Source organism: Anguilla anguilla, chromosome 5 (assembly GCF_013347855.1).
Source record: "Anguilla anguilla isolate fAngAng1 chromosome 5, fAngAng1.pri, whole genome shotgun sequence".
Taxonomy (NCBI): domain Eukaryota; kingdom Metazoa; phylum Chordata; class Actinopteri; order Anguilliformes; family Anguillidae; genus Anguilla; species Anguilla anguilla.
The window spans coordinates 56626873-56654036 of record NC_049205.1 but is presented as its reverse complement, the minus strand read 5'-3'; the positions used below and the strand labels follow the sequence as shown (position 1 = coordinate 56654036).

The window sequence follows — 27164 nt, the reverse complement described above, 5'->3', positions numbered from 1 at the left end:
TTTAATGTCACCATGGGAATGGGCGTGTAGGCTACGAAGCAAACAATGCAATAATATGATGTGTTTCTCTTTTGTTTGAAGCCAAGGTGCGAATGTAAAAGATATAGGCTAGCCTACGTCGTTTAATACCCGTCAACTTATCCGGGTAATACAGACCGACACTCGTTAAGGCATCATACAGTTGGTTGTCCGTGTAGTTTATTATTATGTTGCGGACGTTACTTATTTGAGGACATTTTCGGGAAAAGAGGGTGGATACCTGCCATGGCGTCACCAGTACCCACCTGTGTATCACGTCATGGTCACAGAACGACACTAGGGACCGTACCCGCGGCTGTGCTTGGCTCCCAGTGAAATAGCCGAGTGTATTTCCTTTCTCCGACGACTACCAAGAAATACACGTCTTGCAACATTCTTTCACGCAAGGAACAGAGGGGAACTTGAGCCCCCACATTCCCAAACCCCCTTTTAGTCGGGGGAGACGCGTGCGGTGGACTGAAGCTCTGGCTCTGCAGGATTTTTTCGGCTTTTTGCATTTTTTGGAGAATAGGCTACTTTGTTTCGTGCCTTTTTTCGCAGAAAGGAACGCACAGTTTTCAGGGCGGAGACTACACTTGCAACAACATTGCGATCTGCGTTTTAGCCTTCAACTCCAGAATAGCCGACGTAGCCAAGCTGAAAACACGTCGATTCACGGATATTCTTGCGACGGGCATTTTTAGAATTTGTCGAGCAGTTTAACAAAAGAAAGTAACAGAGTTCGTTTTTCGTGTCGCTAAAATAATATCCGAGTGAAGTGCCAGCTGTAGGCTACGTGCAGAACAAGACACAGTTCACCAACAGGAGCCGAATGTATTGGTTTAATGCACTGTGACTCTACAAGTGATGTTACGCTTTTAGAATGGGTCACGTGCGACGCTTTGGTTTGAAAATTTGTATTTTGCCTAAGACGTCCACAGCCTACATTTAGGAAATCGTAATACTAATTCGAATGTAAGTAGCCTACAGTACAAACAGTGTAGTGGCTTACGCGACGTGGACCACTGACTGAGCTGCTAGACTATTGTTTTTGGTCTGCATGTGGGACATTTCGCTTGTGAGCTGCGCACCTTGAGCTGTGTTTACCCAAGCGGGGCTATACTTAGTTGTGTTGGTCAACAAAACTCATCTCGTTGGATCATGAGGAACTCCGAGGAGGCGGATGGATTTGATGGCGAGGCCTCCAACACGTCGATGATCTCTGGGGCTAGCAGTCCCTATCAACCCACTACTGAGCCTGTGCATTCGAGAAACGTCCTGGGGGACATCAGGTGTGACACAGAGTACCTGAAATCTACCTTCGGAATTTTAAAAATAATTGAAGTGGTAAGTAGACTGACGTACCTATAACACAATATGGTACTTCTGGGGAGGGAAAAAATACAGAGACTTATGTTCGGATCTGCTCATTTTTGCGTTTAGTGGTAGTATTGGTCTAACACATTGAATATAGGTTTCCATGTATTGAAGGCTATTAACATTAACATAACATATTGTCGTCACTTAAGAGTGTTTATAGGCTACTATTAATATTGTTCCTGCAAACTCACCTGTTGCTGTCTGGGAGGGGGAATTTGTGAATGGAAACCTGGAATTCCGGAATGGAAATTGCCATGTAGATGTAGGTTTTGAATATTCGGGAATTGTATGAATGTGGACATTGGATGAAACATTTGCGTGACTTGCAGTAAGAATGTACAATTTGCGAGTCTTTGTCGATATTTTGCCCACATATTTCACAGAATGAATGAAAAGGTATTGTCATTATTGTGTGATCTGGAATTAAATCAACTTCAGATTGATGGCTTAATACTTTCCACCTGTAAATTGTCCACTGGTGTCCTAACAAGACGTAGAGGTTTTGCCAAGGTGTTGTGTTTTAACATCAGCTTTTGGGGCCCTCTCATTTGTCTCGAGGAAACGTTTTATTAACGTACTGCAGATCTGTCACAACTCAGCGTTCCTTCTCCATCACATTTTGCAGCGGGTGAAGTGTTCTAGAATGTTCATGTTTCATTTACAACAAGAAGGAAAAAAAAATTTGCATCGCAGTGTTATTTGACTGAGCAATTCTGTGTAATTGGTTGTGGACAGCATTCTTTCTCCCTTGCATTTATTGGGTGTTGGCAAGTACACTGCAATTTGTAAAATAGCCACAGTGCTGGAGCTGCTGTAGAAATGCTATTATGTTGTGATTCATCAACTGTTGGTAGCCTAATGAATAAATATGTACACATCAGTGGTAATGAATTGGAATGGAGTGAACAGAAATTTGAATTTGAGGGCAGTATTTATGGGTAGAAAATGGTTTTGTAATTCACCTGCTTCAGAGTTCCAAGTTTGAATGAATACCACACAAACTGTAGCAACTGTGAGGCTTGTGTGTGATGATTGTGTAGGAACCCAGGAACAGGGCTGCGAACCACTTCTGTAATTGATTGCATTTCCTGTGCCAAATTTTTTTGTGGGTTTAAAAAAAAAAAAAAAGAAGAAGTTGCCGGTTAATGTGGCGAGCAGATGGCCAATCATTTAATCAAGCTAAATGTGGTAATCCATGCATTAGAGTGGTGGAGTGCATCATTTGGCTCGCTCTCTCCTCTGTGGGAGAGCGCTGTATACAGCACACAGCGCCGCAGAGCTGCGGTACCTGCCTGTCCGGGGCTGTCCGAGCTGCAGGTATTTTGTATGCCATGCCCGAGGCCTGCTCGACCCGGTCTGTCCTGCACTGTGTGAGAGTCTTAGGAAAAGTCAAAGCAGGGAACATTTTGCACTCTTGAACTGCTCTGAAATGCGAATGCTCATATCCTGTGCTAGGGCTTCCCAAACCAGGGCCCACAGCAAAAAAGGAATAAAGTATTTTACTACTTTCAGTAGTATTTTACACAGCTACGTGTCTCATAAAACTGACATTATGATGTCACAATCTTGGCAGTTCCGTGTAATGTTTAGCCGCCCTTGTATTACAGCCTGTGGTGGCTGCTGGATAATTGTGTCAAACGTGTTAGCATTGTATTGAGGTGGGTGGTGTTCAGCCGTAGGGCGAGTCCATCTGTGCAAGGTAACCAGTTGCTATGGGGTAAAACACGGCGCCATGTGGGGTGTGTGGTTCTGTTTTGTTGGAGATTGTATTTTTTTTCTCTGTAGCGGAGGCTGTCAGTTGGGCTGTCAGTCCTACGTCTGGCACGTGGTCACACGGCCTGTCACAGAGTGGTGTGCGTTTGACCGTGGGACTATTTTCGGAGCTCCTGTTTCAGTTTGCAGTATCGTGTTCAGCGCAAAAATTGTTTTTGGTCCCATTGTCTGTGCGTCTTCATTTTCTCTGTGGAAGCCCTCTCCATGGCCGACTTGGCTCAGATTAAAAATGTGACCAGTTTTCAGCTTGTTATCTGGAGTCCTTTAGATTTATTATTTTGTCCAAGGCTACTGTGCCGTAGTGTTGCTCCTGGGTTTGAAAAACTACAGCCGTCATGTGACCTTCTCATTTTCCTGATCACAGAGGTTGCTGTTCTACCTGGTTGCAATGTGTGTATTTGAATGGTAAATGGTAAATGGTATTTGAGAATGTCATTTGGTGATGAGGTCTTTATTTTGTAGCTGGTTTGGAGTTATCCAACTGATCCATGATGTCTGTCCCATGCAACGCACACAAAACGTTTCCCAACCAACAGTCAGTTATTTCTTTTAAAATTGTGTGGGGCATCCACACCTAGCTGCTGTTATCAATCACCAGACCAAGCTTTCTTGCCGTAAAGCAGTTTTCTAGTCCGTGCAGTTTTATACAGAAAGAAGCCCTGAGGGGAGCGGATAGCATTTTTCTCATGTGGGTTTGGGGCGGTACACCTAAACCAGATGTCTGGGATAAAAAAGGGGGGCGAGGGGGGGGGACTGAAAAAAATAATGGCTCCCAAAGCTCCGCTCGCTCCGAGTTCGCCCGCAGAGGAAGCACATTTCGGTCCCTCGCCTTTGTGACGGCCCGGGATGTTGCTTGGGCCCGTAACTGACAGCACACAATGGAAAAGCAGCGAAACTGAGGAAGTCATTAAAATCGAACGAGGACTCGGGGCCCCGGCGCCAAGGGAAATAACCCGACTGCCAGACCCGGCGGTAGCACGTCTGTGCGAAAGCTGTCCGCTAACCGAGACGCCCTTTTCGGGTTCCGTCGCTAAAAACCCCCCTGCCCCCCCCAACGTGAAACGACTGATCTCTGCGTGGTCTTTCTGGCCTTTGCGGTACGTCCTGTGAATAGTTACGTCTTTTCTGGCATAACCAAAGTTAAAAAAAAACCTAAAAAATTCACAGCTGTCAGGGGCAGATGGGTTAATTTACACTCACACTCTCCAAGGATATTCTGTACTGACTTTACCACTGGCCCCTTTGCTTTAATATGTTAAGCCTTTGAGTTAGGGTTAGGTTAGGGTCATGGTTTTGGTCTAAAACTAACCTTAACCTAACCCTAAGCTTGATATTGTAAAGTTATGCTTGTCAATGTGCATGAAAAGCTGATTTCACCATCATCACTGAATAGCATCGCAGCCTAGCACCACCCCAATTAGAATGTGTCGATCTTTTGGCTACTTTGTGACATCACTCCTGGTGGTCTGGGAGATTGGGATTTTATCCCTAATGGTGTAGGCTCCACTTGAACCTCACTCTTGTTGACCACAGGCAGGTTAATGGATGCTCTGATATGAAGTCTGTGCGGGGGGGGGGGGGGGGGGTGTTTCTCATCCCATCCGAAGGCCGTGTTGTTGTATATCACTCGGCCGATTGGCTGAGAGCTTTGCCTTTTCGGTCAGCCCTTGTAGCCGCTCGCCCGTTTCAGACCTCTTGCGGGTGTCGGCCCCAGCCTGGACTGCTGTGCAGAGCTGTGCACTGCTGCCTTAGCGCTGCTCTGTCCCAGCGGTGCGTGATGCTCATTTTCGGAAACGGCCTAAATCCAGGTCAGACTGCTCAACAGGTCCAAGGATCTGGGTTTGCTGACTTACTACAGGCTGAAGGTTTGGGATGACACTGCACAGCGTTTGTCTTTACACCTAAGGGCACTGCCATGGTGTCTGGCTCTGCTGGCCAGCCAGACCATACAAAAAGAAATCCAGAAATCCTTTTATATTGATGAAGATGTTCAGATGTTTATTGAAGGTCTGTGTGAATTTTGATGGGTGTAGCTCTGTCCGCCCACTTTAATACCCAAGTCTGTGTTCCCTGTTGTTTTATAGCTTTTTAGCCTAATCTCAGGGAGGGAAGAGAACCTTCCAACCAATAGCCGCTGAGAGAGTGCCCTCATTGTAACTAAGCTACCAGTGATGGCTTTCTTGCTATTTGTTGAAGCAGCTGAATGTAAAGTAAATGCTTTGATTGCTGCTATCCTGATTAGCACGTTTTTTAATGGTGTAACAGCTCTTTGCTACAGCATAGTTCCTTCCAGAGTATGAATCCCCCAGATCATAATGGTTTAACCTCCAGTTGTTGCTTGTTTTTGATACACTTCAAGTGTTAATCAGTATTGTGTAGGCGTACTCACCTTGGCCAATCAGCTGAAAGTGAAGCTGAATCGAACGGGCAGCGGGAAATCGGTGTGTTGCGGTGGGATTCTAATTTCAGAAGGCCGAAAGGCAGGTGATGAGGACACGCCAGTCCTTCTCGGGCTCCTTGACCTCTGAGAAATGGATTCTCTGGCCTCTGTTTAAACCGCCTTGCAAATGATTTACCGAACGTCCCCCCTGGGATCCGGTGGAGTCCTGATGGTTTATGGTTTAATCCCAGTTAAATGGCTGCCCTTGGTTGTTCATCGCCAGATGTGTTCCATTTCTCCTTGAACGAGATGCCCCCTCTCTGTTAATGGATCCCCTGGTCTCCTCCCACCCCTCCTTTAAATTACGGTTACTGCCAGTGCTCGCGCTTTCATACTGGATTAAGGGAGGCGGGGATCAGCCAATGGCAATCGGAGCATGACATCCAGCCACCTCCTACGCTGCTTCGCGGATATCGGACACCTGAAATAGGCCGGGTCTGTTTTATGTTGTGTGTAGCAGGTAATGTGCTTTAATATGCCTGTTTTCAAGCAAGTAAAATATGACGTGCTCCAGATGTCTGCACACACCAGGGTCTAGGGTATTCTGCTGTGGGACTGAGTTATGCAAAGCACTACTCATCTTGTCAGGCGTCGGAGCCACAGCGCCCCCCACTGCAGCGGGGTGGAAATGGCGGGGTGAGAAATCACAAGTCTTCTAGTTAAGTAGAATTGGTGTATGAGGTGCCTTTTCCCAGGGTCTTTACCAGTGTCATAGGCAAATTAGTTTTTCAGTTCCATTAGCCCTTCCACGCTCTCCTTGTCTTTTTGGTCTTGCATGAGACTTTTGAGCAATTGGCACTGAATTAATGACGCGTACGGCCGCTAAGGCAAAGACACAAGCCAAACAGGAAGGAAGGCGAATAGGCAAACTCCAGGCCGGTGAAGAGGCGCACAGCCCCCGCTTTAGCCGGTGTTGCCAAACCAGTCCTGCGTGGTCCCTGAGGTCTGCCCCGCCCAGGCTGAAGTATGAAGGAAGTGGCTCTGCCACGCCCTCCTTAAGGGACTGGCATGACACGGCGGTTTCTCTTCTGAAACCGCAGCGCTGGGCGCCTGAGTGACAGTGAGCCGCCGGGGACCGAGCCGTGCCCCTGCCAGTGAACTTTGTACACGGTGTGCCCGTTTCTGTGCCAAGCTGTGACAGGGACAGCTTCGCGGAGCGGCGCTCCCAGGGTGCATCTGGGCACCGGAGAACGTGAGCGCTGTCACTGTGTCTCTCAGTCGGGGTGAGCAGCTCAGCTTTTCATGCAATTCTGCAATGCTTTTCAGTTATTTTTTTTAACAACGTGTAAGATGGGGGCCAGCAACAACAAAGCCTTGCTATATTTGGACGCGTTCTCTGGACCAGTTCTGTGCGTAAATCTTTGAGTGGTGACAGCACTGCCAATTCCTCTTCTTTTTTGTTGCAAATTGTCAGGGGACAATAGCAGTTCATTTCTCCATGTGTGTATCTCTGGTGTGTGCATTTTAATGAATTTAGCAGATGCTAAACCTGGTCCAGAAACACGTCTCTCTCTCTCTGTTTTCCTCTCTTTCTCTCTCTTAATTTATCTCTTGTTTTCTCTCTCTCTCTTTCTTGTTCTTTCCCTCTCTCTCCCCCCACCTTCTTTTCTTAGGGTAGTTGGTAGGGAGGTTTATACTAGCCTCTGCTCAAACACATTAAGGTGAATGGAGATGAATCTGGGGGAAGTCAGTGGAAGCCACACAGCGTTAGTCATGCTCAGGAGGCAGGCGGGTCGGCTCTGTTCCTGTAGCTGTAGCCTGGGGATAGGTGGCATCCTCCACACAATATTCACAATATTCAGGTGGAGCGAATGACAGAAGAGAGGGGTGGGGGTACAGGCACCCCTACGGCTGAACCTGCTCAATCAGGCGCAGGGCGACGAAACACGTGAACGTTAATTACACGCTTTCCCAGCATGCTCTCTGATCCCACTGCGCGTCTGACGCCTGCTGCCCCCCCCCCCTTCCCCCCCCCGCTGCTTGATGTAATCACGCTTGGACACACAGCGCTTTTGACGGGTTTGAATTGCCTTGCGGCTGGGGCAGGCACGGTCTCAGTTCTCACAGTAATCCGGGCTTGATGGGTAACGGTGGGCGGGTGGCTGTCCGATGTGATTGGCTGATCGTTGGCTGTTGTGCGGGAGGGAGGGGTTTCAGGAGGGAGGGAGTTCTGCCTGAGCTGGTCTGTAATTGTGTGTGTGAAAGGGGTGAAGGGTTTGGGGGGGGTGTGGGGTAGGTGTGTTTGTAATCCTACCTTGAGCGTAATTGCTCCAGCAGCAGTGACGGCCTGGCAGTTCAGTGTGTCAGAAACAGTGGAGGATATCTGTGCTCACTGAGAGAGATGGAGGAGGGGTGCGTCTGTGAAGAGAAGAACATGTCTGCTCTGAGAGCTGCTAGTGCAGTGTTTAGGCTGCTCACAGCCGTCTGCTCTATGTGCAGTGATGGTTGAGGAGGCTGGTTTTACATTACGTTACATTTAGTTTTAATGGGACGGGGGTCCAGCTGTCCCAGATCTGCACTGTGACCCCAGTTGTACACATTCAGACCTGCTCCACTGGAACCTGCACTTCCATATAAGGAGGAGCCGTATAGAACAGCCAGCTGGCTGCCTCTAACGCACGGGACCATACTGAGAGTAATCCTTCATACGGGCCTGCTGGAACTCTCTGCTCTTTCCTTGTGTTTGGTTTAATGGAATTCTTCATGTATTTTCCCCACATGAAACATTTAGAGAATGTGCATGTATGCACTGTGTCCCAGTGAGGCTGTTCAGGGCCAGAGCACACACACACACACTCACACACACGTGAATACACACAGACACACAGTCACACACTCATACACACGCACACACTCACACACACACTCACACACGTGAACGCACACATGCACCAGCACACACACACACACACACACACACACAGTGGTTGCATGTTTCATGGCCTTTTCTGTTCCTCCTCTTCCTCCTCGTGTGGAGCAGCCGGAGACTCCCGCTCTCCCTCCTCAGTGTGCTCCCAGCCCCGAGAGATTAAAGGAATTTGCTTCTCTTCTCTTTTTATTACTCCTCTTTTAAACTCCCATTATGAAAATGAAAAGCCTGTGGGGGCAGGAAGCCATCAGAAACGTGAGCCATTTCTGCTTCGTGCGTATTTTAAACACTCACAATTATGGTTATGAATCGGTTGGGATCGTTTCCAAGCTCGTATCTGTTCTCTGAAGCGCATTTGTCGGATTCATCGTGATCATGCTCGTCCCCCGGCCTGCTACAGCTAATGGCATATGCAGTGGCAGCCTGTCAAAAGATAACGTTTCTGTTCGGGAAGGGGAGCTCATTTGCATATCAAGGTGGTGTTGCCATGGGAGTCGGCGGTCGCCGTCCGGCCTTTCTGCTTGGCAACAAACGGCTGCCTGTCGAATTAGCAAGGCAAAGGACCCGAGCGCTCACCTCTGACAGCGAGCACAATGGGCTTACAGTTCTGTCAGCGGGGCGACATCACAGGACGCGTCCGCACAAACCGCATGTATCCTGGGCCCCACGTTGAATGGCTTTCAGGTGCTCCTGTTGTGTCAAGCGAACGGGGGGAGGTGGCACTGGTCATGGTGAAATAACAGCGTGTTAAATGTGGTTCTTCACCTCAGCTGAGCAAGGGGGATCAGAGGAACAGGCAACCCATGATGTGACTGCGCTCGTCTGACTCTCTCTCTCTCTCTCTCTCTCGCTCTCTCTCTGTCGTCCAGGCCTGTAAATGTGCAGCTGCCTGTTGCCAAGACACGGGCCCGTATCTGACATGTGAAAGGAAGCATCTGGTACACATATCTCAAAACCTCTGAGAAAAGTGGGGTGGGGGTGAGGGGGGGGGGGTAGGGTGAGAGGGAGAAGCTGGAAAGATATCCCATATGTCTTTGGGTTTTTTGTCCGTCCCGGCGACGCTTGCTGCCCCACACACCCCCCCCTTCCCTGGCCCGGTTGCTCAGGTGGGCCGACTTGGCACCGGCCCCAGCAGACGTTGACGTTATCCGGATGGTTTCGGCTTGTGCGGGAGCGCTGGCGGGGACCATCCCGTTTAGCAGGGTGTCTTACACTGATTGAGTGTCGCGGAGCTTGTGGATTTAATCAGGCTGCCCAGCTGGGACGGGGCCTCTTTGTTTGGGTCTGTCAGCTGAGGGCCGTCCCGTCCGGTGCGCCGGGCCTGACGGCGGCGGGTCTGCGATTCATCTCTGCGGCGTTCCCTCCGGGCCCCGACCCGGGCCAGCTCCGCGTTCTGGGGGGGGGGGGAGGGGGCCAGGGCAGCGCGACCTCTAAATAGCACGCTGACCGCGGAAAACATAACGTCCCGTGCTCCAGAAAGCAGTTTGGGAGCTCAGGATTGGTTAACCCCCCCAGCTGGGCGAGGCCTGTGTCTCTGGCTGGCTCTGACAGGCTGTTATTCAGTTGTATGTGTGTTTGAGTCTCTGTAAAGACAGTCATGCTTTCAGAGACTTTCTCTGAAGGTGACCTCCATTGCACTCCAGCGTGGGGTGATTTCTAGGTGTGACTATCGGAGTGATGGTAGTGTATGTGGGTGAAGTGGGGCGGGGGTGTATTTTTCCTTTTTTGGGGTTACTCGAGGGTCTGGATCTGGTGATTGGTGTGCCATTTCTCTGATCCATAAGCTTTCTGTTTGGTGTGTTTCGTTGTGAATCTCTCCGTTGCTGGTGTTTTTGGTTGTGAAGCATTTTTTGGTTTGGTTTTGGTGGCACTTGATTCCAGATGCCCGTGGCTTGTATGTAATGCTTTGCCATTTAAATCGGCTGCCTTCAGCGTATCTGGGGGCTGGCTGCGTTTGGTATGTCGATGGGGGGGGGGGGGTTTGCTGTGTTTAGGGTCAGTCCACAAGAACTCAACCCGAAAAGAAAAAACGCTTCCGTTGCCTGACCTTCTCAGATTCTTGAAGAACCTGCGGAAAAAATAAAAAAGTAAAAAAATTCCACATCTGCCTGTGACCAGGGAAAGGGTGTTCTGAAGGGAGAGAGGGAGCTGGAGCAGAAAACCCTCCCTGCCTTTGGTTAGCTTAGCTTAGCTCAGTCAGGCAAGGCCTCCTGTTTGACTCTCTGAAGGAAAGAAAATGCTGGAACCTCTTATTCTGGCATGTGGTCGGTCGAGGGTTAAGTTAGAGCAGTGTCAGTTTTAATACGCTGTATCTGAGGGAGTTGGGGAATCGGCTTGATTGGATTGGTTTGGAAGGACTCCCTGTGTATTTAGGAAGTGTGACTGTTCAGGGGTGCAAGGGCACACTAAAATCTTGGTTCGGTAGACATCTCAGTTTTGACTTCACTGTTTGGCGCATATATAAAATTTAAAATTGCTTTTCGTTAGTTAGTTAGTTAGTCATTAGTTTAGTTTCATTAGTATAGTTGGCTAATAATTTCTTAATGATTTGCTGAACAAAATAAGGCTAATTGTCAATTGCATACGGTCTTTCCTTAAAATGCAGTTTGTCTATTTCTGGTACCATACTTTTTTTTAAAGGTCCAGGAAACTGAAAGCTGCTAATTCTTTGCTGATGTGTTGTTTTAATACTTTTTTGCATTCACAAACTGCTGACAAACCAAAACAAAATGATTCTTGGAAAAAAAAAAAAAAAGAAGAACATCTAAAAGCCTGTGCTGAAATTGGCTCGCTTTCCCCCCTTGGCTAAATGCCAGGGTTTCATTGGGCAGGGTTAACTGGGTATAAGTTACCTGACAAGAATGCTAAGCCCTCCCTACACGTAAAATGAAAACGATACTCTTGCCACTGTTTTCTGCGAGCACGGAAAGCTGAGTTGAAAATGCCGAAGCAATTGCCCCTTCGCTGGATGCAGAGAAAGCCTTTTTCTTTTCCCAAAAATGAAGGAACGGGCAAGAAATAGATTTTATTTCTGGAGCCCACAGTCTCTGCAATATTGAAACAGCCCTTACAGTTAGTATCTGCTGTGCCCATTTTGAGAATTTGTCACAGAACAGAAGTGTGGTGGTAAGCAGGCCTACGGTTGGCTAGCGACAGTTAAAAAGCTTTCAAGCTCAGACATGTTGAATCGAAGCCTTTCTTTATTCGGGTGTAATTTCCAGAGTTTCAGACTACTGTAGAGTCTAATGTTAGTGTACGGCAGCTCAGTGTTAGAGCGTTATTACACATAGATTGATCTTCAGGTTTAACTAGGCTTTTCCATTGTGCAGCTAATGTTGCTTTCTTTCGTTTTGGCTGGTTGCGTAATGTGACTGCAGGGCACAAGCTGCTCTAACCGGCTCCAGTCTAACTGCGAGAAGTGCTTTACATATGACATGTCATACGGTTATGAATGTTAATGAGTGCAGGACACACGTCCACCCCGTCCCTGTCTGCTGAACAGGTCACAATAATCAAATACTGTTTATTACCATTTATTGGGTATAACTGGGTTAAAAACCTTAAAGAAATATTAAGAAGACAATCCATTGTCTCTTCTGGGGAATATAACCGCGGTCTTAATCCAGTTTCCTGGACCTTTAAAGCATATGTGGGTTTGCGTATGCTTAAAATCGAAGTTCTCTTACAGCTGAGTACGGTCACAGATTCTTTGTAATTGGAACCTGCAGCGGTCCTGGTTATTGCTGTGGCCAGGTCTAACTCTGCAGCGGGAGGCTGTTTGAATGCTGTAGGGGAAGGGTTTGCACTGCAGTCTGCTTTTCCCCCCGCTCCTGTAACAGGCAAGTTTGCGTGATACCGTCTCAGATGAGTTAGCGTGTTGGACGTGTTGCCTGCGACATGCCCAATTTCAGCTGCACAGTGGCTTGGCTTGAACGATATGGGAGGGTCTTCAAGTTCTTCTGGCTTCTTCGTTTGAATTTGCCTTACTGATGAAGCCGGGCCAAACCGGGAACTTCTGACCCCTTGCAAATGTTGAGCCATCGGCGGGAACACAAGAGATTTGAATTTACGTCGAAAGAAAAAGAGCTGACAAAGAACGTCTCCCTCCGGTGAGAACTCGACCTCCTGTGTGACTTCCGCTCTGACCTCTGCGTGACCTCACCCAGGCTCCTCCTCCCCTCCCCCCCCCTGCAGGCCCTGTCCCTCATCGCCTTCATCTGCATAGAGACCATCATGCTCTGCCTGCCCTGCGGCGGCGTCTACTTCTTCGAGTTCGTCAGCTGCAGCGCCTCGGTCGTCACCGGCGTCCTGCTCGTCGTCTTCAGCCTCCGCCTCCACGCCAAGGTGCCCCACGTCAACTGGAGCCTCACGGTGAGTAGCGCTGGTCGCCTGGGTTACGTGGCTCCGCCCCCCTCCCCCCCCCCGGGGCCGGCGCACTTTGGTCTTACTGAGCTGGCATGTGGAGCGCAGGCGGTGCCGGCTGTCCCTCTGTGTCAACATCTGGTCAGAGTCGCTAACTTTGGCAACCCGGGCAAGTGCAACTGTGAACAGTGAAGGGGGGGGGGGGAGGTCATCAAAGACAGGTTGCCAATCAACAGTCTCTCTGTAATGTGTATGAACCTGCAAACAGATACATTATTTATTTAATCAGGGAGCGACTTTTGGTTTCAGGTGCGGTCTTTTCATTTGCCGTTAGTGGTCTGCTGTAGCGGCGATTAGCAAAGCGCTGATGGATCCTCAGCTGAGCCAGCAGCCGGTCGCTAGCTGGGCGCTACGTGTCCGTTAGCCTCCCAGCCTCTGCATCTGTGTCGCCTGCGGTCCGCTGGCTGAGCCGCGCAGCCGTTACGCTGGAGGCCTGCGCTGTGTGGATTGCGTCTCTCGTTCTGCAGGCAGTGTTTTATTCTCTCTCACTCTCAAGCAGCACGTAAATCTCCAGCAGCAGAACCTGCACTGTGACATACGGACGCCGCACGGTTCTCCCCTCAGGGCCTTCATTTGGCAGCAGTAAGACTGAAGGCAAGCAGGTTTCTATAAATATTATACTCGCAAACCTAATAAACCTGTGGCCTCTTTTTTTTTTTTTTTTTTTGAAGCTGCATTTTTCCTGGTTCCTGAGTGTCTCAGACTCAGTGCACGCTGGGCCCTTCGGCCTGGACGCTGGGGCCAGAGCTGCGTCAGCGGTGGGCTTTGAATGGGAGTTCACAGCGGCGGGACTCTGTTGGCTTTGCCCCCCCCTGCACACACCCCCCCCCCCCCCAGGGGTGGGTCAGAATTAAGCTGGTCAGGATTCCTCAGGATACCGCTTCATTAGCGCCAGGCGCCTGCTAGCCGCTAGCTTTCATCGCGCCTCTGTTGCCGCCGCTAGCCCAAGAAGACCTTGTGGGCTTAAATCCACACTAACCCCTGGTGGGCTCGAGGCCTGCTGCTTCCCACTGCTGCAGCCTCCCGGTCGTACCCGGCTAGTGACCTAGCCCGCAGTGTTCTCCGCACTGTGCCAAAGTCCTCCACCTTGTCCTCACCCAGCCAAGCTCTTGAATTCTTCTCACGGGGCCAAAATCCTCTTACTTTTTCCTTGCTGGAACCTGGATGTTTTGCCCAGACCAAGTTAATTATTTTGACCCCGTCAGCCAGAGTTCTCCTGTTTATTCCAGTCTGCACCGCCACCAGCTGGTTCTAGTATATCTCCAGCCTTAAAGGAACTACATCAGGGAGAAGGTATTTGTGTCTGAGAAAACGTTATACATGGGAAAGTCGAGGGTGTGGTTTAAATTTGTGTGGACGGTCCGCACAACAAGCAACAGCCAAAAAAAACAGTCAGAAAAAAATGTTTTTACCAATAGAGGTACTGTGGCTTGTCACTTGGGCAGTACCCTCAAAGTTATGCCCATTGTACCCTTTACCCTTTTAGATTAGTATTCTAAGGTCACAACTATGATCCAGTGAGCAAACATTTACAGGAATTGTACCTTTGACAACAGAAATGGACCCCCACCGTACCCCTTTTCCTGACAGTGTACTTCACACATACTCACTGTTTATGTATTTATTCATCACTATATCTGCCGTGTGGAGGGAAATGGAAAAAGCAATCGCTGTGCCTCTCTCCGTCCCTCCCTCAGTCGCTCTCAGTGAATGGCTGTTGCCTGGTTGAGCTGCCTGTGCCAGGGCTGTATGCAGAGATAAGTGTAGGTTTTCATTTGTTCTGGATTGGAGCGGTGCGGCTGGAGGACTGCTGAGAGCTTCTCGGATTGTGTTTATGCGTGCGCTCCGGACGGCTCTGCAGCTCTCTCCCGGTTCCTCGTTCCCGGCGACTGCGGTCGGGGTTTTTTTTATTTTTTTAACGTGACGCCGCGGCTGAGGCGTAAGCCGAGAGGCCGCCCCGTCGCTGCAGGTTCGCTCCTGGCGCGAGCGGCGAGCCGTCCCGTGATCCCCGGGAGCCAGCCGGCTCAGGAGGTTTTCCGCAATTGCGCGCCAGGCGCGATGGCGTCCGTGGAAACGAGGCGTTTGATGTAACTTTTGTTGACACTTGGTAGGGAACCAGAATGGCGGTCTTAAGAGAATGGGTTGAGAAAGCGAATTTCCAGTCTGGTCGGCGAGGCTGTGAGCCTCGCTATCCGGCAGGTTCCGAGCTCCAGCGCATTCTCTGTGGACCGTGGCTTCCAGTCTGGAAAGATTGTGTGGTTTGCTGTTGATGTTTTTGGCTCCTGCTCTATCTGCGCGATCGCAGAGAGAGCTGAGGAAACGTCTTTTGGAAACCGAATTTCTGCTCTCCCAAGAAACTCGGCGTTTCGGGAAACAAAACGGAAGCGAGCAATTCAGAAGTGATCATATATTAATTTCCCAGTTTGCGTAATTTCTTCCAAAGCAGCTAGAGCAACACGAGTTAAATGCAAATTGATATTTTAATGGATTTGACTTGAAAATAAGGGTGCTTCATTTCGAGTGTGGGGAAAACTAACGGCTAGCAGTTTAACCAACGGTGAGGAGTGGCTGAACAATTATGGTGTTTGTGCCCAGATTCCTTAACATGTTCATTAATTACGGTTTGATTGTATTTGGCTACTTGATTCATTTGGTATTTCTGCATTTGTATATAGTAGCAGCACTGTGGAGGATAGAACTGACGATGAGGATGATGGGTGAGATGAATATTGTGGAGGAGAATGAGGGCAGAAGAAGTGGAGGCACTTCCTGTCTAACGGCCTCTGGTGGGGGAGGGGCTTGGTGGTCGGGTCTGTGTTGGGAGTGGGTGCTGGTGGTGGGTGGTAGTGGCTTAGGGGTTGGGTCTGGGTCTGGAGTGGGTGGAGCTGGAGAGTGGGTGGGGCTTAGAGGTTGGTTCCCTGTCGGGAGTAGATGGTGCTGGTTAGTGGGAGGGGCTTAGAGGTTGGGTCTGTGTTTGGTCTGGTGCTGGTGGTGGGTGGGAGGGGCTTAGAGGTTGGTTCCTTGTCAGGAGTGGGTGTTGCTGGTGGGTGGGAGGGGCTTAGAGGTTTGGTCCGTGTCAGGAGTGGATGGTGCTGGTGGGTGGGAGGAGCTGGATTGACTGGATTAGGGGCGGAGTTGTGAGTTTCCCTGCCAGTGCTGGCAGCCGCTACTCTTGTGCGTGACGCTGCGCTGGTCTTCCAGCCAGCCTCATTGTGTCTCTGAACAAACGCACCCCCACAAATCACTGCCCCCGATGTCTGGCCACAGCAGAACACACACAGGAGTAACCCCCCCCCTCTCCCTTCCCCTTGTGTCCCAGTGTACCGCGACCAGACACCGATGAATGGCGGAATTGTGCTCGCTCCGATTCTCCCATGAGCCTCTCTGCTGTAAATACATTGCGTTTCTAATGCGGGAGGCCCATTAATTGGGCCCGCGGGTTTGAGGCTGATGGGGAATTGGCAGGCGGCACACCGGGAGCTTTTTATTCGCTCGGGTGAGGAGCCAATGAAGCGTTACGGAAGGATGTGAGCAGAAATAGTGTGGCCTGCACGGACGGACTCACAAGGCCTCGAAAAGATGCCGAGAATAGACCGAGTCCCTGGCCGTGTTCTTGAGGTTCGGCCAATCGTGTGCCGGGAAGGGTAAAAATGCGCCTCCCCTTGGAATGCAAGGGCACTTGTGCCTGTGGGGCCTTTTGGGGCAGGAAGGTCATATTCTCACCCTGAGGAGTTTATGATTCAGACAGTACCCCTGTGAGCGATCGGGCAGTGTGTGGGACAGCCACTCCGGGGTCCTGAGAGAAGGACCCCTGTGGGGTCCCACACTACAGTCAGCAACCAGAGTTACTGAGGAGTTAAAAAAAACCACAATGATACCCAAAGACCTAAACATGAGGAAACATTTGTGAATCTACAGTGTAAGCACATTTTTCTGTCTGCTATTTTTACTTTTCTCAGAGTTTGAAGTGCCCCAGTGCTTGCTGGGCCGTGGCAGTGCTGAAGCTTCCTCTGTAGGTTCTGGATTGGGGCACACAAGCCTGTGTGTGCAGCCAGTCTCTGCTTCTTTTCCCTCTGCTGTCCACTGGAGGGAAGCACCTCTTCTGCAGCTGGTGCAGGCAGACTGCAGATTCACCAGCGTCCAGAGGAGGCGATGTTGTGTAGTACTATGTTCAATTACAAATGATTGAGAAATAAAGGGTTTGCACTCAGAGTTAAATAGATGTCACTATCCGCCCTGGGCTCTGTTTCACAAAGCTGGATTACTGAGTGAGCTGGATAAAGGCACTGAGTAAAAACCCAGAACCCTCCCAAATCTGGAACATGGACTGAAGTAAAAAGAGCTGTTCTGGGTTTTAGTCAGCGCAGTTATCCAGCGAGCTCGGTAATCGTACTCCGTGAAATATCCCCATTTTCAGTTGTGTCCAGTTCTTCTGATTATCTTGCACGGGTGCAGTTTGCCCATGTGAGCGGCTTTGAATTCAGACTCTTCTGTGAGCGGCCCACCCGAGTCCTAGCTCAGCCGCGAGTGCGCGAAGACGGGTGGAGGGGCGGAGGGTGTCCCGCGCGTCGGCCCCGCCCCTCAGGCCTGATGTAGCGGGCGGTGCGGAGCGGCGGCACGGAGTTCCCGCCTCCCTCGCGGTGTGATCTTGAGGAAATCGCGGCCGACTCACCGCTACGCAGCATGGCGAGATTTGTCTCCTCCCCCCCCCCCCAAACCCCCCCCCCCCCCCCCCCCCCCCCCCGCCCGTCTGTGTGTGATCCAGGGAGCAATTAGCGCCATTTGTGCTAATTAAATGGTCTTAAACAGCACACAGTCTCTGCGCTCTGCTTTTTCATATTCCTAAAGGCGTGATCAAAGGGGATTTGAGGGGGGAAAGCTTTGCGCTGCCTGTTTCTAACCCGGTGTCTGCCACCCGGAGGGAAAAGAGACATTAAGTATTCATGCTTCGCTTTTTCATGCGTTTTTGTTTGGATGAAAATTACCAGAATTAGCCGCCTCAGCTAAGCAGATGTTTTTCAGTGAATATTCAGTGAGTTTGAGTGTTTTTTTTTTTTTTCTTTTTTGCTGTGAGCTGTAAGCTTCCTGTTGCCAGAAGGCGTGTGAGAGCAGAGATAGAGGCAGACGGGCAGGCATGTCATTACGCTGTCGCTTAAAGTTGGGCTTTCGGCCTCTCTAGCCTGTGCTTTTCCTTCTTGTCCTGAGCTCCCTGCTTGAGGCAGGTCCTTAACTAATGCCGGTCTGTGCTGGCTCTGCTCAAATGACGTTTTTCAGAGAAGACACTACATTCTGTAATAGATGGCAGCTCGTTGTGTAGTTCTGACTGGGAGGAACCGGCTGCTGGGTCCTGCGTTTGTATGCGTGTCGGTGTGTGTGTGTTCGTTTGTAATGTGAATGTGCGAGTGCATGCGTGTGTGTGTGTGAGTGGGTGTGCGTCTCTGTCTGTCTGTGTGTGTGAGTGTATACACGTGAGTGTGTGTGTCTCTGTCTCTGTCTGTGTGTGTGTGTGTGTGTGTGTGTGTGTGTGTGTACACGTGAGTGTGTGTGTATGAGAGAGCATGCTCACAGGCGCGGCTGCAGGGTGGTCATGTGAGACTCCAGGGTTAGCGATCACATGCTGCTCGTTCCCGAGTCACACGTGGCCGCTTATTCTCCCGTCGGGCCAGCCTGTAACCGCACACTCACAGCGTCGGGCCAGCCTGTAACCGCACACTCACAGCGTCGGCCCAGCGTTGGGCCTGCCTGTAACCGCACCCTCACAGCGTCGGCCCAGCGTCGGGCCTGCCTGTGACCGTGCACTCACAGCGTTGGGCCAGCGTCGGGCCTGCCTGTAACCGCACACTCACAGCGTCGGGCCAGCGTCGGGCCTGCCTGTAACCGCACACTCACAGCGTCGGGCCAGCCTGTAACCGCACACTCACAGCGTCGGGCCAGCGTCGGGCCTGCCTGTAACCGCACACTCACAGCGTTGAGCCAGCCTGTAACCGCACACTCACAGCGTCGGGCCAGCGTCGGGCCTGCCTGTGACCGTGCGCTCACTGCCGTCTCTGCGTTACGGCCTGCCGCTGGGGCTCATTTCCCTGCATGCAGACCTGACGGATGTGTCATGCCGCTGTTTTACACGACACCGCGTGCTGTGCTGTTTCTGACACAGCTGCAGCGCAGACCTGGGTCAAATGGGTATTTGTTTTGGATTCAAATACTTTTCTACGCCTTACCGATCTTGTCTGGTGCACTGGAACCAATGAAATACTCTCAAAAAAGTGCAAACCCCGCCTTCTGGTCATATTGGCAGGCTCAGTTACACCAGGCAAAATCAACAGAGCAGAGAAAAGTATTTGAATCCAAAACAAATATGTACGTATTTGACCCAGGTCTGCCGTAGCGGTTTCAGCAGTTCAGGGCTGAACGTGTTTGAAGGCCAGAGGTGCAGAGCTGAGTGTGACTACTTTCCCAAAGGAAAGCTCTGTGCTGCGTGTGAGTGATTAAAGGGTGGAGCAGTTAGTTTACAGGGAGATGAAGGCGGAGGTGTTTTGGGGGGGGGGGGGGGGAGCTGGCTCATGCCCCCCCCACCCCCTCTTGCCCCCCCCTTCACGAATTCCCTCCCCTGCGGTTTAAAATCCAGACATAATTAAATTTTAGGTACACATCGTGCTGACGGAGAAGGAAAATGATTTTGGCAAAGCTTGTGCTTATGTTCTTATTTTAATGTTTGTATTTTCATTATCTTTCAGATATTAGTGTTGAATTCAGCAGACCAGACTGCGCTCTTGACTGCCCCCTCTCTGCTGCTGAATGATAACTATATCCTGCCTTTCAGTGACCTCCAGTAATCTTCACACTGGACCCTGGTTTTCTGACCCCTTGCTGTCGTATAGGACACCTATCCCTCCCAAAAACCAAAAAGTTTCCCTTCTACCCTCACCAGCACTGTTACCTGCTTCTGTGATATTTAGTCTCATCTCTTCTCTATTCAAAACCATCTCTCTCCCTCTCTCATTTTCTCTTTTTTGTTCTATCTCTATCCCTCTTTCTCTCTCCCTATCTCCCCCCTCTGTCTCTCCCTCTATCATTTTCTCTTTCTTGTTCTCTCTCTATCCCTCTTTCTCTCTCTCTGTCTCCCCCCCTCTGTCTCTCTGTCTCTCTCTCTGTCTCCCCCCCCCTCTCTGTCTCTCTGTCTCTCTCCTTAAAGTACACTTTTGTGTACCTTGGCCTCTGACCTCTCCCCTACCCCCTGTCCCCTGTCCCCTGTCCCCTGTTCCATGTTGGACCCCGGACAGCGTTATGGTCACGCAGCATTCTTCCCCATCCCAGAAAGCCTTGTTCATGCCCCGCAGTGCTGCAGTGTTCTGTTGTGGGAATGCATTCCCATTCTGCCCCTTCACAACCTCAGTCTCAGCTGAGCTCGCTGAAATGCTCCCTGTGAGAGTGAACGTCTCGGATGGAAGGCACTCCGTAAAGGCTCCCAGGCCGTGACCCTGTGGATGTGTTAATAAGCGATATACTTTTATTATTATGACTGTGTTTTTACTGTAGGACAGACCAGCGGGGTGTTTGTGAAGGAGCTCCACAGTGGAGCAGTTCAGACATCACTAACCCTTCTAACCTGCCTGTGTGTCTGTGTCTGTGTCTGTGTGTGTGTGTCTGTTTGTGTGTCTGTGTCTGTGCGTGTGTCTGTGTGTGTCTGTGTGTGTCTGTGTTTGTGTTTGTGTGTGTGTCTGTGTCTGTGTCTGTGTTTGTGTGTGTCTGTGTCTGTGTCTGTGTCTGTGTGTGTCTGTGTCTGTGTCTGTCTGTGTTTGTGTTTGTCTGTGTGTGTGTGTGTGTGTGTGTGTGTGTGTGTGTGTGTGTGTGTGTCTGTGTTTGTGTGTGTGTGTGTGTGTGTGTGTGTGTGTCTGTGTTTGTGTGTCTGTGTTTGTGTGTGTCTGTCTGTGTGTGTGTGTCTGTGTGTGCGTGCATGTGCGTGTGTGTGTCTGTGTGTCCCCTCTCTGTCTGTCTCTGCAGGACCTGGTGAACACGGGCGCCTGCACGTTCTTCTTCTTCCTGTCCTCCATCGTCCTCGCCGCACTGAACCACAACTCCGGGGCCGAGATCGCCGCTGTGGTGAGTGTTCCCTCCTCAGCGTTTCACGCAGCCCGGGCCGTGACCCCATAACCTCCCGGACCCTCAGCGCCTCACAATAGCCCGGGCCCAGCAATTTGTATGTATTCTAATAGCAGAATCATGGTTTTGGCATTATTCTAGCATGTTAAATAGCCACTGGACTGCTGCATGTGTAATGTTGGGTGTTGCATAAATGTGTTCGCACATGTGAACCATTTTCCTGAGGTGGGGCTCTGTTAGGGGATTTTGAGATTATTTAGTCTCTTGGTCACAGCTCTTTCCCCCAAACCAAAGTTTACACGCGTCTAATCATGTGACACAAGCAGATAAACCTACTTCCTGTTTGAAACTTTTTAATGCTAATATTATTGTTCCTCTAGTAGATAGATAGATAGTTTATTGTCATTCCTTCTCCTTACAGGTTATGCAAAGAGTAGAACGAAATATAGTGCCCCTGGGGCCATAGTGCAATACTTAAACACAGAAAAAAACAAGCAATAAAAACAGTAGGGTATAAATTGGCAAGTAGTACAAAAGCAAACAGAATCGGGCATAGAGACAGAGAGAGAGAGAGTCGCAGCTGTGTGGAAGACCGTTAATGATGGACTGTGGGTTTTTCTTATTTTAACTTGGTGACAATCATCCATGTGTGAAAGGGCTGGTTACAGTCTGGCTCTGTGACATCACTTCCCTTATCGCTCTCGCTGGAGCGCCTGCATATAGACTGCCATTTGTTTCCTGATTTCCTGATTGGTTTTACTACATTTTAACCAGCATTATGTTGTAGGTCACTGGCTGCAATCACAGATTCTGGGCGGATCCCCTCTGTCACAAGGTCATGACTCATGAGAAGACGCAGCTTCTCATTGGTTATCATTGGTCAGGCTTATAGCAGAGTAAGGTTGCCAGCCTGACAAGCCAGGCTACAGTAACATACAGTAGTTTCATTACAAAATACTTTCATAATAATGATACAACGATATAACAAAGTATCAGCAGAAATCTGTGTAATACTCAGTAGACAGTAGTTGTAAAGCATTATCAAAAGATTTCTTGATGTTCTCAACTAGTGTCGTTCCTGATCAGTAAGAGTTGGGTCTGCCCATAAATAAAATCCACTCCAGGGCATTGCTGCCCCCTTGTGGATATGTACATGCATTACAGACCTCAAGATGTACAGCCTGCACACAATTGTGTCAAGGGACACACTAAATTACATACAAATGATTTCCCTCCTACATTTTGGTGGACGCCATGCTGAGAGAACTTTTTCCACAAACAAACTGTTTGGACAGGAAATGATCCAAAATCCTTGGAGAAAAATTCCAGCTCAGTGAAGGCTTGAGTCTTAAAACTGCAAGTGAACTGAGGGGGAATACCAAGCTGCATTTTACTGACATCCGTATGAACTGGTCACTACAGAGACCCACCAGCCCAGCCCTGCAAGCTCTTCTCTGTCTTTGTCTTTCTTTTTCTTGTTTTCCCTTTATTCCTCCCTGTTTGAGTGTGCTCGCCGTGAAGGTTTTTTTCTCCACATACTCTGAATCAGGTTTATGACCCTGCTTTAAGTTTGATTATCCCTTATTTTGATAAATAGTGAGACTGTGAATACAGCCACCTGGTAGATGATATAATAGGTGTGTTGTGTGAGATTGGGGATCTGTACTCTTTGTCTGTTTCCGTGTCTTCAGCCTTTTTTTCTGAATGTGATGAAAGCGTTTTTGGCCGTTCCCCTGTACTTATAGCGTGGAGGGGATCCAGAGCTTGTTTGATTTCCCCCTGCAGTTTTTACGCTGAGTCGGCAGAAGTGGGTTATGGGTGGCGGGCGGGAGCAGGGTGGGGGTGGGGTGTGGTGTATGGGATGGTGGGGTGGAGGGGGGGTGCGTGGCGCCAGGGGTTGTGCTGAGTTGTGAGCGATGCAGATGTTCCCGGCAGGAAGCTGTAATTAAACATCTTGGGATTTGTGGGAGGGGTTTGTTAGCCCCTGCAGTTCAGGGCCTCAGACTTGGTAGGGGGGCGAGTGGGGGCTGTGTATTTTATTGTCCCTCTTTTTTTCCACTTTTTTTTTTTCCTTTGGCCTAGTTTTTCCAGAATTCCTTGGGCGGGTCAGTTTTCGTTTTACAGTAAGATACAGTTGGCTATTTGGATTTCCTTCAAACACAAACAAAGAGTTTCAGGCCTTCAGCCGTGGTGGTTTTTGTTTCAGGTTTAAATTTGTGAACACGTGTGCCAATGTATTAGGCAGGGATTCTTATGCGGAGTGCCTGACAAAACCACAGTGGTGAAATGCATAAAGTCAGATGTCTTTAAAAAAATAAATAAAAGAAGAAACAAGCCAAATATAGAGTGAACTGTGAACCATAACACATCAGAGATTATGCTTCAAATGTGCCATGGCCTACCTTTTCTTAGTGCTCACAGACCTGTATTCTACATGTAGTTTATTTCCGGTTATAGTGTTATTTCCAGTGTTACCTGAGTAACGGATAAGAACATGAGCGCGCTTCCTGTTTGTCACTTCCTGTGCAGATATTCGGCTTCCTGGTGATGTGCGTCTACGGCTTCAACACGTTCCTGGCGGTGCAGCAGTGGCGTAAGGGCGACGGGCGGTCCGGGGCGACCCAGCCCGGGGAGTACACGCGCGCCCGGACCGCCTCCCGCGGAGAGGTGGAGGCCCAGCCCGAGCTGCAGTGACCCCGCCCCGACGCGACGGCAGGGGGGAGGGGGCACGGCGGAGCCACGCCCCCCTCCCTCCCTGTCATTCCCCTTCGGTGGCCCAGGTTTTTTGGGGGCGGGTGGACGGAGTTGCGGAAGGACACCTATACAGGCCTCATCCTCTACCCGGAGACCATGTCATTCCACTCGGTCCAGGTCCAGTGGACCGGTTCTGGTTGTGGTCCTCTTGTGCGTTCAGTTTCATCAGTTCACCTGGATTAGGGCGGGGCCTTGTATTTTTTAAACCACTTTTGCTGGGGGACCTAACCTCTATATTTCCTAAAGATTCCGACCGAGTCACTGTAAAGATTCCAACCCTTATCTGTACGTCTTTTAAATTTTTTAATTTTTTAAAAACACTTTTTATTTGTCTTAAGTCCCCTGCAATGAGTGAATCGGGGAAGCAGACTTGTGTGTTTATTGCTGTGTTTGGTTAGAGGGAATTCTGATCTGAAAACTGGGTGAAGACATTCCAGCCTCGTCGAGAGCCCGTTCTTCAGACGCGGCACTACTCAGAATGTGACTCTGCGTCAGCGTGTCCGAGCCGTTACTGAACTGAAGGCTCAGGCTTTTTTAAATAAGTGTGTGACATGAACTTTGAGTGACCAGTGCTCTGTGACAATCAGCGTGTTCAAATTCCTGTTCCTGTTTCCCCTGGCTTGAGCACTATATGCCGCCTACATCCTGTACAGCCAGACCTTTAAAAATAGCACGCGATATCTTATTTATGGAAGGTAAATGGAAAATCGATCTTTGCGGTAAAGGTTTTAATGCATTTGAGGATAACGGAAGGACATCTGCCATCTCATTCAAAGTAGAAAACAGCTGAAAGTGTGACACAAAGATTATCGTAGTAGTTTTATTCAGTGTCGTGTTGAGCGCGGGTGAAGGGGGTGTAATTGGGGGGGTGACGATGATGATGCGGTACGCTTTGGAATTTTGAAAATGCCGAAGCCACTGTGAATGTGGTTTAGGGGCTCTCTCAGGACTCGCACGCAGCGCGAACGCTCCCCGCTCGGCTCGTTCCAGCGCGAAGGCATTTGGGACAAAAAAAATAAAACGAACCCGCAGAAGTATCGGTAAGAGTTATGTCTGAAACGAAGGCGTGTCGCTTGTGAAAACAGCGGTTGCATGCCGACTGCGTGGAAAAGCCGTTAACCAGGAATAGCTCGGCTGTAAATAGCACTTAGGCGCAGCAGTAAATCGAATATTAAATCAAGAAGTGAGGTGGGTTATGGGAAGGCAGAGGTGGTGTGTTTGAAATGTCTGCCGTTGTAGCGTGTTAGAGGGGTTTTGTAATGGGGACCGCTCCGTTTTTGGCGTGTGGATGCGGCGCATGTAGTTTATTTGTGCTGTTTGACTTTGCTGATGAAGCCGGTCAAGCAGAGAGAAGTTCTTTTCGGTGGCACAATGTAATTTGTTGGTAATTAGATTTTTATTGGTGAGCAGTGAAGTTAAAGGAACTGAAGGAGGCCTGTGTTGCGGTTCTAGCCCCTTTTATGGGCATGGGCGATGTGTGACGGGTCAGAACTGAGGCCTTGTACACCTGACTGATTAGGGCTCTGTCCTTCAGTCAGTCAGGCACAGGTCTCTGAAGGATTTTAAGTCCACGTTTATGTATATCTTTTGTGTGTTTGTGTTTGAGGTGTGTATGAGAGAGAGATTGAGTGTGTGAGTGTATGTGTATATGAGAGAGAGTGGGGGTGTGTGTGTGTGTGAGGGAGTGTACGTGTGTGTGTGTGTGCATGTCTGCTTGTGTATGAGTAACTGAGTCTGTGGAACTGAGGGATCTGTCCTCTGCTGTGTGTAAGACTCCTGGTGGTCTCCACCTCTCCAGACTGTTTGTGCACATGTGGATTATCATGAGTGCAGTGGACCTTTCAGGACCAATCGTGTCCATTGTCTGCAGTGCGTTAGCGATGGCTGCCTGTGTGTGGCCTACAGCCAGCCCACGCTCGCTGCTCGTATGGACTTTGCACTGTCAAAGGAGGTCAGATGCTCCCTTCACCAGCGATGCCTTAGGTTACCGGACACAGGACTGTGGTGTCCTGACTGGACCCAACAGGACCAGCAGGCGCTGTGGTCCAGATCCACACTCGTCTTATCCTCTTATAAATACACAACTGTGTGACAAAACTTAAAAAGATTTATGCTGTGTGTCAATATTTTTTTTCCCACACAAATAAAGGACCAGGTTTAATTCCATAAATACCTTGAGGGAAGTTACCGTAAATCATGTTATGTTTTTTTGGGGGTTAAGACCAAAATGTCTCACTTGTGTCTGACACAGTGTCTTGAGTTGTATGTTTTTTTTAAAGTTTTTTTTTTGGTGTTTGTCATATGGCTTGTTTTAGTGTTAGCTAATGTCAGTCTATATATGAATTGAAGGCTTGCCCTGTTAATATCATTGCTTGAGCAATACCAGTTTTCTCATGAAAATCATAAAATCGTGTTTTAAGCAGTCTAGAATTTCAGGGCAACAAAGATTCTGTTTTGATTCTGAAACTTTATGTCAAATGAAGTAGACGAGCAACGGCAGCAGAGAGGATATAATGTTTCATTTGAAGTGCTTAGCGTGTTAATGTTGACAATCTGCTCATCCGTGAATGTTGTACACAGAAGCCTTTTTTTAAAGTGATTAAAAAAAAGTAATACTTGCGTAATACCTTTCAGTGTAATGAGACCTGTAGCGTGTCGTTTGGATTGGGGTTATCAGTTATCAAAATTATTTTATCAACGGAGACATTTTGAATACCGCTACGTCAGTGTGTACAAATACTCAATACTGAAGACTCAATCAATGAAGGATCGTGCTACAGCCTAAAAGTATGATTGTAAATGTATTGTATCCCTTTTTCACTGTGTTGAGGCTAAACGCTCATAACCAGCAAGACCGCAGACCTAACAGGCAAGCCGTCCCTGCGTATAATACTAGCTCTCGCTTTCGTGTAGTTGTGGCTCGTGGGACGGTGTCTTGCTAGCTGACAATTCAAGGTGAAAATATTCAGCCGACGGCATTGATATTCTGTAATGTGTATATATGTTTCCGTATTTATGTAACGTCAGAACTTCACCAGATACCTGCCTCATTTACCACGAAGAGATTCCATCGACTGTATTCAGAATACAAATCAAATTGTCTGGTAGAATTCACCACAAAGGATAAACGTGGACAACATGAGTGTGTTAAAAAAAAAAAAAACAAACATTTAATTTAACATATAACAAACGGTACAGTTCTTTTCTCATATGAAACCGTTTCTCCAATATGTATTTTTGTATTTATAGACTTTTATGTAGATTTACCAACACTAACCATTTGTTTTAAACTGTGTGTGACACTCCTAGAAAAATTGTGTTTGAATAAATTGTTCTGCCCTCACCACTGGCCAGCAATATTCCTTCTGTCTGAAAGGTCCTCGGGGTTTATCTGAAACGGTTCATTTA

General features: G+C 49.1%; 1 protein-coding gene across 1 annotated transcript; it reads left to right on the top strand.

The window, feature by feature from the left end:
- The first annotated feature begins 121 nt into the window (after positions 1–121).
- cmtm4 (CKLF-like MARVEL transmembrane domain containing 4) lies at positions 122–27099 on the top strand. Its single transcript, XM_035417484.1, has 4 exons — positions 122–1365; positions 12675–12851; positions 20904–21002; positions 23532–27099. The coding sequence occupies exons 1-4, from the start codon at positions 1180–1182 to the stop codon at positions 23694–23696; spliced, it is 627 nt and encodes a 208-aa protein (XP_035273375.1). The 5' UTR covers positions 122–1179; the 3' UTR covers positions 23697–27099.
- The last annotated feature ends 65 nt before the right edge of the window (positions 27100–27164 follow it).

What these genes read in the sequence shown, in the direction of transcription:
- cmtm4 (XM_035417484.1), top strand. Translation starts at nt 1,180, where the DNA reads ATGAGGAACTCCGAGGAGGCGGATGGATTTGATGGCGAGGCCTCCAAC. An exon ending in TTTTAAAAATAATTGAAGTG is followed by an intron (nt 1,366 to 12,674) that starts GTAAGTAGACTG and finishes CCCCCCCTGCAG; the next exon opens with GCCCTGTCCCTCATCGCCTT. An exon ending in GGGCCGAGATCGCCGCTGTG is followed by an intron (nt 21,003 to 23,531) that starts GTGAGTGTTCCC and finishes CTTCCTGTGCAG; the next exon opens with ATATTCGGCTTCCTGGTGAT.